General features: G+C 35.6%; 1 protein-coding gene and 2 non-coding genes across 3 annotated transcripts; all 3 read right to left on the bottom strand.

Moving 5' to 3' along the window:
* Nucleotides 1-4,395: 4,395 nt before the first annotated feature.
* On the bottom strand, nucleotides 4,396-4,461 carry LOC112038103 (small nucleolar RNA Z105). Its single transcript, XR_002885804.1, has one exon. It is a non-coding gene; the product is annotated as a small nucleolar RNA Z105 (small nucleolar RNA).
* Nucleotides 4,462-4,523: 62 nt separating this feature from the next.
* On the bottom strand, nucleotides 4,524-4,613 carry LOC112038105 (small nucleolar RNA SNOR75). The gene has a single exon (XR_002885807.1). It is a non-coding gene; the product is annotated as a small nucleolar RNA SNOR75 (small nucleolar RNA).
* A 5,550-nt stretch (nucleotides 4,614-10,163) lies between these two features.
* On the bottom strand, nucleotides 10,164-13,508 carry LOC112038064 (cold-regulated 413 plasma membrane protein 2). The gene is made up of 4 exons (XM_024070874.2): nucleotides 12,995-13,508; nucleotides 11,343-11,450; nucleotides 11,157-11,227; nucleotides 10,164-10,645 (listed from the first exon to the last, which is right to left on the bottom strand). Exons 1-4 carry the CDS (start codon nucleotides 13,168-13,170, stop codon nucleotides 10,392-10,394), a joined length of 609 nt encoding a protein of 202 aa, XP_023926642.1. The 5' UTR covers nucleotides 13,171-13,508; the 3' UTR covers nucleotides 10,164-10,391.
* Between the last annotated feature and the right edge of the window lie 1,847 nt (nucleotides 13,509-15,355).

Genomic DNA, 15,355 nt, shown 5'->3' with positions numbered 1-15,355 from the left:
TCTTCTATACTCCTTAACACCCCTAAACATATTGGGCACACTGTGTGGGAGATAACATAAAGAATCTAAGATAGCTTCTAGTAAGACTACCCATAGGAATGGTCATCCCTCCCTCTACAAAGGCAATCATAGGGATGACCACTTCTCCGGTCTTCTTATCGTTTACCCATGTTTCTGGAGAAGTATATCTCATACCCACTGTTGGGAATCCTATACTTCGATCTAAATACCTCTATATTCTCCTCGGACTCAACTAGATTTTTAAACTACCCATTCTCTAAAAGTTATGAAGAAAAGCTAATAAAAGGGAATGAGAACTAAGAAGGTTCGAGGAGACTTACAGGTTTAAAAAGGAGATCCTCGTACAAGGTTGTGGTATTTATGAACGCACAATGAGGCAAAAGAAAGTGACAGGTTCAATGGATGTGCGCTATGATAATATGATTGTTGTAACTGGAAGGAAAGTTGATTTGAAAAGCTATTTATAGTGGTGCAAAAATTGTAAGCGGGAAAAATCCCACTCATAAAGTGAAAACCCTCCACCGTTAGATTAGCATCTTGCCGTTAAACGTGGGGGACAGAGAGGCCGCCATAATTTAATAATGGCATGCTCCTGACGCCAAAACGTCAGAAGTACGCCTTGGGCAGCTAGAAAGGCATTCTAGAGATTAGGAAAAGGGATGACGAGAAGATATCAAAATCTCCCTTCTGCCAAGGTGACAAAAAGCGAGATTTTGAAGGGCTATTGTGGGGCCAACTATACAAAGAGGTTTGGTAAGTTTGTAGAATTGGGCCTGTGGCCCAGTAGCCCAATCCGAGGATGGCAATCCGTCCGAGGATGATTTAATAAGGGCATGGTACGAATAATATAAAAGAAGAGCTGAGGATTGCAAATGAAAATCCAAAATGTTCCGAGGAGAAGTTCACCTCGGAACGATAGTCGAGGTAGATGCAACTATCTTGTTACCCTGGATAGTCCACAAGGTTGTATTGTAATTAAGAAACGGATATGGGATAGTGGAGGCAACAAATATCTTCTGACGCTGCTACCTCCACATTAAATGCTTCCCAGCTAACTCTCTGGCGCATTAATTGGAGTGATGCCTGAAAGTGATCAAAACTTTGTTGCTCGTTGGAAATTCTAGGGGTGGTTAGATGGGACAGAAAGGAGTTCCCAGAATAGAATCTACACGTGTACGGTGAAAGTAAGGGGAGGAACGTGATATATAACGTGAAAGGGGATGACATTATAAAGGACTTCTGCTGTACAAGAACAAGGAGCTTTTCCTATCGAATAGAGCTAGTTCTTTCCCCACTCTTAAAAATTTATTGTTTGGGCTTGTTGGACCACTTTTCCTTCTTATTTTTGAAGACTTTTCCAAATTGAGTCCCTACAAGTTTAGTGGTAAATTTTTTCCTTCAATAAATTTAATAAATCATGCAATTTAATACAAGTTGTTGGTCTTCTAATTAGTCACATAAATAGTTGGAGGGATTTTGCTAACTCAATTCGGAAGAAACTTTGTCTAATTAGTAAATAATAAATGTTAAGAACCATACACACACATTAAAATGTTAAGAAAAAAAAAAAAAAATAAAAGTGGAATGACATCCTTGTTTTTTTGGGGGGGGGGGGAATCCCTATTACAAGGACATGTCCACTGGAACATATTGATGGAGAGTTGGGTACCATGAGTTCTTTTTTTTATTGAATTATGTTAAATTTTGATGTAGGATAAAATTTTGGGGATTATTTTTATATCATTTATTGGATTTTGATATTTTTATTTAATTTTCGTTATTTAGAATATGGATTTTGTAGGGATATTGGGCCCGGGAGTCCATCATTTGTTTGTATTACGGGTCTGTGGCCTAATCCGAGGACAATGAGTTATTCGAGGAGAATAAATCTTTATTAGAAAAGACTGTATTAGTAAATAGAGGTTAGCTTTGACCATAATGGCTTAAAAGGGTGGGCAGAGGATAAATATATCATCGGCTGATTGATGCCAAGGTCCGAAGGGGTTGTCTATCGCTTAGGGCGATGTTCCAAGAAGTCTCGTTGAAGTTGATAAGTATCGTGGAGATATCGGACAGGAAAGTGCCTTAAAATATCTACGAAAAAAGCTGCTACCTCCGCATTAAATGTACTGCAGTTAACTCTTTGGACGCATTAATGTGGAGGTGATACCTAAACAATGTTGCTTCAGCCTTATAACTACTATATGGTGACCTAAGGGAGGGGCTGATGAGACAAGTATCAACACCAACCCTCTAGCATGCACGTGTAAGGTGGAATTGAAAAGGAAAGATAGTATAAAAGAAGAAGGTGGCAACAAGAAAGGGATTAGGGGGAATTCAAGAGTAAAACACTGTAGCATTTAAGAACCAAATTTGTAATCGAACTTGAAAATAATATATAAGAACAGACCTTCTCGAATCTTGCTGATGATGATTTTTCTTCAATACAAACCTTTTTCTTTTCATTCTCTTATCATTTGAACCCATTCTAGTATTTGTTTGATTAACTAAAACCCAGTTTTCTAACCCATTCTTTATAAATTTATTGTTTTGGGCTTTTTGAATCTAAGTCTATTCACGTAGTGAGCTAGGAGTTCAAATCTGGTCTTTACAGATTTTATTTGCTTAATTTTCATTGTTTTTTTTTTTAAAACATTTTTATAGCCAAATAAGTATCCTTTTATGGTAAGGTATTAATTACAATCTCTTGTAAATTATTTTTCATGTCAATCAAATTTTATGAGACTTTTAATTGGCCTCCAAATATTTTAATTGATTTTAAAATCAGAGTTCAGTATTTTATTAATAACATATTTAGAGAAGTTCTTCTCTTATTTTTATTGGATTCTAGATTTTTCTTTGTGAATTCAAGAGACACTTAGAAAATATTTGAAATCCACTAAAAAGAAGAGATACTTTTCTGAAAATATTCTTAAAGACATACTAATTAATACTTTACCATAAAAGTAAAGTATTAATTTGAGTACAAAATGGTTTAAAATACCTAAAATCAAGAAAATAAAACTTTATATCTTAAAATAATAAAAATTACATAAAAAAATAATAATCAATAAATACTAAAAATAAACTCTTATATTATGTCATAAATAAAATTTATTGATCGCATATTTAAAACCCAATGACTCATTCAATATGGAACAGACACCACAAAGTGAAACGCAAATAGCTTTCTCCAACATATCGAACACAAGTGGGTCAATTACACAAAAGAAGATGATATTATTTATAATGTGACATGTGAGTATAACATCTTTTCCAAATGAGGTAAATCTCACAATTGTGGGATCCATCCATATGAGCATTGGGATATATACCATGATTACACAAAATAAAAATAAATTTTCAAAAGAATAGGTAGTACCATGGCTACAAATCTGGTTATAAATTTAAGGCTTGAATTCTCACTTAAAAATTAACATGGCTATATTGTATTTTTTTTATTCTACAACCAAGTTTTTAGTTAAATTTCATTCATGTAGTACCAAGTTTATAGCCTTACTGATTTTTTTTTTTAAAAAAAAACTTAAGTGCTTTGAGAGTAGCGCTCTCTCCTCTGACATGAGAAGTGGACCTCACGCGTGAGTCTCACTATGAAGCCCACCCCTCTGTCAGAGAAGGGAGCATTACTCTCAGAGTATGTAAGAATTACTTTTTTTTTTTTTTAGGGTTCTTATTTTAATTCATTTAAAGTTAAGATTGATTGAATTCTTAAAAGCCTTAAATCATTTATTCTAATTAACATTATTTGAAACTTAAGTAATAAATGCCATTAGACTGGTTCCTTGGAAATTCATGTTATGGGTTAGCACGAATTGGGAATACTTTTCGGCCAAGTGTTCTAAATTTTGGATGTCACATTCAGATTATAAAACAATTTGTTTAGAATAGTGTCTAGTTACAAGAAATCTCCTCCATTTAGATAGAAATATCAATTTAAATTAGCCTTTGTGTGTATCCAATCATATCCTGTTATGGCTGCAAAATTCTCCTCCTACGACCTGGCATCCACTTGTATCTTTGATATAGAGTTTGTTTAATAATATTTCTCTACTAGCTCATAGGTTTTCTCCAATGAGTGTTCTCATATGAAATGGTATATGCATTTTGATTTTGCTCTCACAAAAAAAAAAAAAAAAAAAGTGTAAGAGAGAGAGAGATGAAGCAGCTCAAAAGTGCTTGAAGTGAAAATCATCGATGATTCTCAATCGATTCGAGAGTGAGATAGCTTTATCATCATCGCCACATCCTCCTCCCTCCTCTCAATACTAAAAAACATAAACAAATGAACACAAATTAAGTTTTAAAGAAATTCCATGTCTTTGTAAATTAAATCAAAACTTTTATCAAAGGCATTCAGTATGAGTAGGAGGTAATTCTCATCACAAGAAATTATCAGATAATTTTTCGTCATTATGCCTAGCCTTAAAAAAAAAAAAAATTAAATTAAGAATTCAAGAATTGAAAAAAAAAGGTACGGAGTTGTCTCTCAGACAAATGCCTCGGTTTGTCGTCACGATTTAAAAGAATGGAAATAGATCGGACTCGTCATCATTTTTTGTTCATCACCGAGAAAACCCCAACTACCATACTTTGTACTTCCACACACTAATCATCATTGTTGTCGAAAATTTTTTATATAAAAAATAAAAATAAAAAACCTAAATCATAGCAAAATCCCAGAAATTGAGAAAAAGCAAAGTGAGAAAAACAAATGAAACAACATTAAAAAACAAGAAAGCAATCATCAATGGAATCAAATAAAATCGAAGAAAGTACCTAAACTGCAATTTTTTTTTTTTTTTTTTTTTTGAGATAAAGATAGAAACTTTTATTTGTATAAAAAGTATAAAGGTACAGCATAGGTATAAAGGTACAACACCAGGCCAGGAGCATAAGCTCCAAGCCTACTAGAAAGAAATACATCAAAACAACAAATACCACAACACACAACAAATTATAACAATTTTTAAAACAGGATTAATGGTTCTCCATTGCCCCTTCCAATATCATAGCACAGGTCCTTTCAAAAAAAAAAAAAAAAATCATAGTACAGGTGCGTAGTTTCATCATTGCTAAAGATGCATTGCTAAAGACCAGACCAGCATACAAACAACCCCATTACTGCACATAATCTTTAATACTCTTCCAAGCCAATTGCCCCTTCCAATATCACAGCACAGGTGCAGAGTTTCAGCATTACTAAATACCAGATCAGCATACAAAAACAACCCCATTACTGCATACAATCATTAATACTCTTCCAAGTCAATTGCCCCTTCCAAATTCACAGCACATGTGCATAATTTCAGAGCTGCTGGAGAAGTACATCAAATACCAGAACAGCCTCCAACAAATAATAACAAGGTTCAAAAAAACTCCCATTACTGTACATGTACTCTTCTAAGAAGCCGATTGCCCCTTCCAAATTCACAGCACATGTTCATAATTGCAGAACTGTTGGAGAACTACGCTAAATACCAGAACAACTGTTGGATAACAAAACTAAATACCAGAACAGCTAACAACACGCAATAAATTATAACAAGGTCCAAAAACATTATTAATGGTTCCCCATTGCTGCACATAATCAATTCTTTGATTACGAAGCACTATCTCAAAACCATGTTGTTTATGACGAAGAGGGATCTGAATTTGAAGCAGTTGATGTTGGTTTTTCATTGAGGGGTAGTTGCAAGAAAAAGTAATGAAATTGACACACAAAGTAATCTTCTTGCAATGGTTTGGTATGTGTTGAATTCTTTGATTGGGAGTTGGGACACACAAAACGTCTGAATTTTTGGTTTGGAGCCCATCTACTGCATTTTACGGGGAAATACCAAGATCAAGACCAAAATCTCATTCTTTTGTTTTGATAAGGACTACTCTTGTCAAACAATAATGTTGAGGTCTTAATGCTGGATGCTAGTTATGGTAGTACGAGTTTGATAGCGTACAATTTGAATGAAAACACCCATGGAACAATATTCAAACCACGTCGAGCTAAAGAAATTGAGGAGCAGTTGATGATGTGCAATTTGAATGACGAACGCGACAATTTAAGATCAATATTCTGTAATCCGACTCCAGTAATTGCAGTAGCTACATATGTGGAAAGCCTTTATTCGCTCGACGTAGTGATGTGCAGCCTGATGTGGGACTATATGAAGGCAATGGTAGACTGTACAAAGGTATGATAGAAATTTAGTGTCTTTTTTTTTTTGGGTAATTCTAAGAGGTTTCTATTGCATTTTTGTTATCCAGTGGACTGTGGTTTGTAGATGAAGATCTGTGACTTTTATGAGAGTAATTGAATGATAGGATTTTCAGTTGTACTTGTGCAATGTGCTGTGATGTTTTATTCTCTTCCAACTTTTGGTCCAATTACTAGACATGTAGTTCAATTTTAAAGTAGCATTAATTATGACAATCACTAAGAATATATATGTGTGTGTGTGTGTGTGTTTAATTCATTCACCTAGTGTGGTTTAGGATCTTGTATAGGAGGAGGGACTGGTGAGGGGACATTTCGTTCAAATGCTGCCTCACCTTTTAGTTGGCATCTTGCAAAATATTATCACTAATGATAAGAATATAAAAACTAACAAAATATATTCTATAAACCATTTTAAATACATAACAGTCCACCTCTAAAAATGATCAAAATAAATGACACTCCACTCCTTTTTCTAAATGAGAGCGAAGTGTCATTTATTAAAAATCAGGTATTATTGTATTACCTAATTTCACTAGACGTCGAAGGTGTCAATGTAATGTACCATTTTCTTTGTCTTGTTCCTCTCTTTTTATTATAAGACAATTGAACTTTCTTATTGCTAATAATAACTATTGTTTGCTGGGTTAATGTTATTATTATCTTCCCGCCCACAGGCCACAGGGAGCCTGAGATATGAAAAATAAAAGCTTACACAAACTCAATCCAATACAACACTTGTACTCCATTCCTTTTCAAAATAAAACCTTACACAAACTCAATCCAACGCTTGCACCCCATTCCTTTTCCTAACTCAGTTTGAAGGCATTATAATATATGATAAGATCATGTGTATTGAGCTATATGCCCGTTCCCATGAAGGCATTACTGCTGCTATAGGACTACTGCTGTGATTGAGCTAAATGAGCTGCTGGCTGCTTAGCAGAGTCCTAGGACTGATAGGAGCAATTAGTTACTGTCATACCAGCTGGCCAGCAGCCATGTGCCTAATTCTAATTAGACTGTTGGAGTTAGTTGATAGTAATAGAGAATAAGTCACTTGTTATGAGATTGTACACCAGCACGCCTATCATAAATGTCTGCTTTCCTTTGTAATGGGATGTTATGGAAATGGTAAGCCAATTGTTCCTTCTCTAATTCTTATGAATCTCACTTAATCCCCATTTTTCATCTAGGAGGCCTGGTTCCCTCGAAGAACCATAGCCAGAACTCACTCACAAAAAAAAAAAAATATATATATATATATATATATCATAGTACAGGTGCGTAGTTTCATCATTGCTAAAGATGCATTGCTAAAGACCAGACCAGCATACAAACAACCCCATTACTGCACATAATCTTTAATACTCTTCCAAGCCAATTGCCCCTTCCAATATCACAGCACAGGTGCAGAGTTTCAGCATTACTAAATACCAGATCAGCATACAAAAACAACCCCATTACTGCATACAATCATTAATACTCTTCCAAGTCAATTGCCCCTTCCAAATTCACAGCACATGTGCATAATTTCAGAGCTGCTGGAGAAGTACATCAAATACCAGAACAGCCTCCAACAAATAATAACAAGGTTCAAAAAAACTCCCATTACCGTACATATACTCTTCTAAGAAGCCGATTGCCCCTTCCAAATTCACAGCACATGTTCATAATTGCAGAACTGTTGGAGAACTACACTAAATACCGGAACAACTGTTGGATAACAAAACTAAATACCAGAACAGCTAACAACACGCAATAAATTATAACAAGGTCCAAAAACATTATTAATGGTTCCCCATTGCTGCACATAATCAATTCTTTGATTACGAAGCACTATCTCAAAACCATGTTGTTTATGACGAAGAGGGATTTGAATTTGAAGCAGTTGATGTTGGTTTTTCATTGAGGGGTAGTTGCAAGAAAAAGTAATGAAATTGACACACAAAGTAATCTTCTTGCAATGGTTTGGTATGTGTTGAATTCTTTGATTGGGAGTTGGGACACTCAAAACGTCTGAATTTTTGGTTTGGAGCCCATCTACTACATTTTACGGGGAAATACCAAGATCAAGACCAAAATCTCATTCTTTTGTTTTGATAAGGACTACTCTTTTGGTTTTGGCTATTATTATTCCATTGTTGATTACAAACTATTAACGAGCTAGGCTCAATGGGGCTATTTATCAGAGTTAGGGGATTTTGGAGAGCACCTGTATCTTGCTCTGTCCAAGAAATTATGTGTTGAGGTATGGGTGATAAACGAGACTTGTTGGCCTAGATTGGTTACTATTCCATATTTGAGGCTTCTAAGGCCTATATTCTTGTCAAACAATAATGTTGAGGTCTTAATGCTGGATGCTAGTTATGGTAGTACGAGTTTGATAGCGTACAATTTGAATGAAAACACCCATGGAACAATATTCAAACCACGTCGAGCTAAAGAAATTGAGGAGCAGTTGATGATGTGCAATTTGAATGACGAACGCGACAATTTAAGATCAATATTCTGTAATCCGACTCCAGTAATTGCAGTAGCTACATATGTGGAAAGCCTTTATTCGCTCGACGTAGTGATGTGCAGCCTGATGTGGGACTATATGAAGGCAATGGTAGACTGTACAAAGGTATGATAGAAATTTAGTGTCTTTTTTTTTTTGGGTAATTCTAAGAGGTTTCTATTGCATTTTTGTTATCCAGTGGACTGTGGTTTGTAGATGAAGATCTGTGACTTTTATGAGAGTAATTGAATGATAGGATTTTCAGTTGTACTTGTGCAATGTGCTGTGATGTTTTATTCTCTTCCAACTTTTGGTCCAATTACTAGACATGTAGTTCAATTTTAAAGTAGCATTAATTATGACAATCACTAAGAATATATATGTGTGTGTGTGTGTGTGTTTAATTCATTCACCTAGTGTGGTTTAGGATCTTGTATAGGAGGAGGGACTGGTGAGGGGACATTTCGTTCAAATGCTGCCTCACCTTTTAGTTGGCATCTTGCAAAATATTATCACTAATGATAAGAATATAAAAACTAACAAAATATATTCTATAAACCATTTTAAATACATAACAGTCCACCTCTAAAAATGATCAAAATAAATGACACTCCACTCCTTTTTCTAAATGAGAGCGAAGTGTCATTTATTAAAAATCAGGTATTATTGTATTACCTAATTTCACTAGACGTCGAAGGTGTCAATGTAATGTACCATTTTCTTTGTCTTGTTCCTCTCTTTTTATTATAAGACAATTGAACTTTCTTATTGCTAATAATAACTATTGTTTGCTGGGTTAATGTTATTATTATCTTCCCGCCCACAGGCCACAGGGAGCCTGAGATATGAAAAATAAAAGCTTACACAAACTCAATCCAATACAACACTTGTACTCCATTCCTTTTCAAAATAAAACCTTACACAAACTCAATCCAACGCTTGCACCCCATTCCTTTTCCTAACTCAGTTTGAAGGCATTATAATATATGATAAGATCATGTGTATTGAGCTATATGCCCGTTCCCATGAAGGCATTACTGCTGCTATAGGACTACTGCTGTGATTGAGCTAAATGAGCTGCTGGCTGCTTAGCAGAGTCCTAGGACTGATAGGAGCAATTAGTTACTGTCATACCAGCTGGCCAGCAGCCATGTGCCTAATTCTAATTAGACTGTTGGAGTTAGTTGATAGTAATAGAGAATAAGTCACTTGTTATGAGATTGTACACCAGCACGCCTATCATAAATGTCTGCTTTCCTTTGTAATGGGATGTTATGGAAATGGTAAGCCAATTGTTCCTTCTCTAATTCTTATGAATCTCACTTAATCCCCATTTTTCATCTAGGAGGCCTGGTTCCCTCGAAGAACCATAGCCAGAACTCACTCAAGCATTAAAGAACCAGAAGGTTTTTATCATAATAAAGCTTCATCTATTCAAATTACTAACAGATGTGGATAACTTAGTGCCACTTAGTCATTTACAGTGTCTTAAATATAGATGCAGAAAATAAAATGAAGTCTTACACAATGGTTGGCACATATCATACATGGGGCCTCACATATAAATACTGAATATAAAATGCTTGCGTGGAGTTTAGGAATGAAGAAAAACCATGGCTTGGACAATTTTAGAGCCTAAAGGAAGTGGATGATCAGTGCCCATACAGGATAGACCAACAAAACAATAAGTCCAACAGTGTTTGAAATTCCATGGGTTTGTGTAAAGGAATTTCTGAATCCACCAGATGCTCGAATGTGCTCTTGCAATAGGTAACAGGCAATGATAAGGCATATCAACAAATTAACCCAACTGTCCCTCAAGGTGTCTGCAAAGAAGCTAGGAGCCACAACCAGAAGAAGTATAAGAGAAGCTGGCATCTCCAGCCAATCTGCAGAGTCATCAATTAACAGGATTATAAGAAGGCACTAAACCATTACTATAACATAGTTAAAGCAATATACTCGGCTAACACAAGCAAACTTTAGCTTTGTTCTGTCTTTGTACAACTGATGTACAGAAAGACAACAAAGGTGTGTGCCTTCTTTGCCATCTTCATGTGAGCAATTAGAATGATTTTCTTTCTAATAAATTGTTTGATAATGCTTAGCAAAGAGAAATCAATTCATTGTGAATAGAAAGTATATAACTATTAACATTTTTTTCAGCTAACTTGCAAAATTGGAATGGACATAATGAGTCCAGTTTCGATTGATTGATTATTTTACACAATGTCACGCACAACTTATTATTCAGAATCTCAGAGAATAAACACCCAAACCTTAATAAATCAAATTCAACACTGGTAACTAGAAATTATAATTGCACTAGTGAATCTGTCATTATAACTTTCAAGCAAAGGTGGACAGAGAAGAAGAAGAAGGCAATGGCACAGCGTATACCTGGGAAGTGTCGTGGGATGAAAAGCCTTAGTACAATTGCAATGAAAGCAATCCATCTCCCCACCTCACCTCTGAATGATTTTGTAGTAAAAGATTTTAAAAGTAAAGTTCAGCAGAAGTCAGAAAAGAAAATTTAAACAAGAAAAATGATTAAAAAGAGTAGGTGCACCCAGTAGGAATTATCACCTAAAAAATCTGAACAGCACCGTAGGAAGACTGAAGAAAATGTAAGGAACCAAAAGTGAAGTCAACATGTTTGTTCTCCAGTTGGTTCGATCCAATATCAACAAATAACTGTATTGAAAATTGAAAAAAAAAATGTTGTTAATTCACAAAATATGGCAATTAGAAGAACAGAACATGATACACTTTGGAATTTTAGTACACTAAAGAATAAGCCATCCATTTGTTTCAATAGCATCAGGGTTAATATCTGCCACAACTATTTGCAGGAGATGCAAGTTTAGATTGTTCATACAAATATAAGACATTCAATAATTACCATTAACATAAAAGTCCTAAACTGAATCTTATTGGATTCACTCTGAATATTGTTGTTAGTTCTGTTCATCATAAACTTATATCTTTCTGGGTATGTATTTTTTATTTGAAAGGGGGAGGGGAGTTAAGAATCGTTCTTTATACCATATGGTCCATATCTCTTTCCACTGATACCCTTAAAAGAAAATAATCACAAGTACACTTGAAAAGCTTGATACCTTATTGCCTTGTGGTATGCCTGCAGATAAGTGAAATACTGAGAGTTTCTGATCTGGTTGTCTAGATCATTTAACAACTTATATAGTTCATAGTTTTTTTTTTTTTTCCTAGAATATATAGTTCATAGATAGTTGCTCAGGCAATCATATAACACTCCAATTCATGAGTCCTTCCTCATCATGCTTGAGTTCTCACTCATACCATTTAACCAATTACTGATATAATCGGGACATTTTGTACACAATTTGGCATACCATACTGTTAAATTTATGTGTCCTGTTTGATGAATCAAAATTAAGTCATATGGGCTCGGGCCAATCATCTAACAATCTCAGAATTATGAGATCTCACCAAAAAGGCTTCACTAAAAATGAAGTAATATGATTCAAAGATATGTAATAGAGGTAGGTGCAAACAGATTCCCATGACCATGAGTTGTGGGATATTGAACAAAATAACAAACAATATACGTCTGTGTCTCACAAGTGTGTCAAATACCAGGGTCTACATTTTCACAAAGTAATTCAGACACAACACAACCATGATTTGAATTGGGTTTGAATTGCCCATCTATGATTTAAAAAATTCCGTTTCATCCATCTAAAATCTATTTATATTTGCTTTAGGTTCGTAAGTCTAATATATTGAGCTTATAATAAGATCAAAATTTTTGTCTACATATATGAATTTTAACGATTTGGGGCTCAAAACATATTAAAGAACGAGACCTCGTGTGTGTAATAGGCAAAGTTTTACACTAAAGCACAACTCTAAAGCACAATTAACACAATATTATGCGGAATATGTGTACAAAAACGAAAAGGAAGATAAGCACTAAACAGAGCACAGTTTGACTTTAACAAAAAGAAAATCAACAAAACATCAATCTCAAAAATTTAAATTGAAAATCAATAAAAGTTAGCACTTTCCACATGGGAATATTCCATTCATAGAAAAAAAAAATAGTGAGTGTCACTTTCCCATTTCTATGCATAACGACGCAACTCTTAATATATTCACATCCAAAACACTAAAAAAAACATCAATTACTACCAAACAACCGATAAGATATAAGAACTAACTACAAAAATCGAAATATATAAAGAGAAAGTACTCACATAGCAGCAAAGGAAGCGACCCATTTGAGAAAAGAGGTCCCAAAGCCGAGGCCACCAAGCTTAGTGGCATGATTGATAAGTCTCTTAGCAGCAATCTTGAGCTCATCGATATCAGAGTTGATGAGATCCTGAGTGGCTGGATCAGTTTTCATAGCCAAATAGCCATTCCTCCCCATTCTGCTTTTTTTTTTCCTTTCAGATCTAAACCCACTAAAAAAATAGAGGAATTTGAAGACCAAAGTGGGAATGAGTAGCAGATACAGATATATAGCAAGAAGAGAAGACAAGTCACACAAAAGTGCCCAAAGAGCTTTAATTAGAAAAAAGACAGCAGGAATTTGAAGCAGCTTAGTTGGCTACATGTCAATCTAATGGATGGAATTTATGTTAATACGGGTTGGGAGGCAATTTTAACCGTGGGGGACCTACTTGGGCGTTGATTTAAGCTCGACTCAGTTGGGGCCATGGAATCTAATGTTCCAATGTTCTCTCTAATCTATTTTGCTTCTTCTGTCTGACTGCTTCTTATCTATGGTTTCGCCACTTTCGGATCACTGTCCACGAGGCACTGTTACTTTCATCGTCATCTCTTTGCTTACGTGTATTTCATGCTAGAGTGAAACGTGTTTGTCTGCTTCATCTCATGCGTTGTCGGCCAGCCCAATTTTTTAGAGCTATTGAGCCCAATGCTAGTTTTAACTTCTACTTTAATCGGTCAAGTACAAGTAGCCTAGTTCAACTTACATTATCAGCCCAATTCATGATCTCGGTAATGCATATTGTGTCGGGGTCAAAACCTCTTATCTCGGGGTATGGGTCTAAGAGTAACTGCATCAGCAAGTAAGTGTAAAAGTTTTCTTCTATTTTATATTAAAAATTTATTTTTTTTATTTTAAATACTTATTTTTACAAAACACCTACATCAGACTATTTATTCTACACATTTATTCAATAAAATATTCATTCTTTTACAATTTTTAATTATTTCCTCACTCACTACCCCTCTCTCTCACATATCCAACACTACCAAAAAAATACTAAAATATTAAATGCATAAGCTACAGTAACCATGCATATATGCATGATTACTATAGCACTTGTACATTTATGCACAATGTTACACCCACTGATGTGAGTGTTTTTTTGGTCAAAATGTGCATATTTCAATACTTTTTCTATTTTGCACTATTTTGCACTTACTTATGCAAGTGCTCTAACAACTAATTTGTAAAGATGGGTTGAGGACTTAACTAAATGATGGATAAATCTTGATTGAACAATAACAAAAAAACACTTAACATAGAATAAGTAGGAATCTTATCATTAATAACCGCTATTAGAAAGATCAAGAGGGGTTACAAAGGTATTGAGTTATACTCGGTATTTCTTAGCTTTGATCTTAACACTCTCTCTTAGTTCTTTTCTAAGCTTTTTTTTTTTTTTTTTTTGGATCCCTCGGGGATTCATCCTTGTAGGGACTCAATTTGGATTGGACCCAGGATAAGGATGGGTTTCTAGCCCAACAAGCCTAAACAATAAATTTTTAGAGAGTAGGTTCAAGGATTAGGCCCTAACAAATGGACAATACCCAAAAGTCGAATCTTCACCCATTGAAGGTTGGCACATTAAGATTATTCACTAAGGCTCCTTCTCGGCATTCGTTCGAGGATCCTCCTTTCTCCAGTCCCCCCCTCTACTGTTCTGTTTGGTTCCCCTTATATAGCCCTCTTCTCACCATCTCTTTCTTCCACTTGTTGATCATCCGTGCGCTTCACTCCTGAACACCCGTCCCATCAGCTGTGTTATCGGTAATCATGTGATTTGTAGTGACTAAGGTTACCATGTCCAAGAGTCACATCTCCATTAGGGCGGTTAGGGGATTAGGTGAGCGCATTTATTGTGGAGATGACAACCTGTACTGGGCTTGTTCCCCAACTTCGTGTTGTCCTCGGTCCGCCGAGGACAGGGTTATCCTCGGCGTGGTCCTTACAGCCCAGGCCTCAACACAACGTCCTCGGGCAATTCTCCATCCTCGGCATGGGCCTTGGGCCAGGTGCAAAATGGACTGAGGCTATCAGACTTTCAGGCCCCACAATAGCCCCTCAAAACCCTGTTGCCCGAATCTTCAGACGAGGAGGAGGGTTTTGATATCCCTAGGCCTATTTCGTGATTCACTCAATATCGGTTAACGTCAGCATTGGAGTCTTTTCGCTTGCCCAATGGACGTTTTTGGTGCCTCGATATTCGGCGTGCGTTCACATTAAATTTTCTGCGGCTCCATGTTCCCCACGTCCAGTGGTGTGATGGCAATCAATCGGTGGGGATTTCTTGCCTTTGTGGGCGGGAAGTTCCGCCTAATTA

Source organism: Quercus suber, unplaced genomic scaffold, assembly GCF_002906115.3.
Source record: "Quercus suber isolate HL8 unplaced genomic scaffold, Cork oak 2.0 scaffold_19, whole genome shotgun sequence".
Classification (NCBI taxonomy): domain Eukaryota; kingdom Viridiplantae; phylum Streptophyta; class Magnoliopsida; order Fagales; family Fagaceae; genus Quercus; species Quercus suber.
Note: the sequence above shows the minus strand (reverse complement) of the source record. Positions and strands in the feature narration are given on the sequence as shown.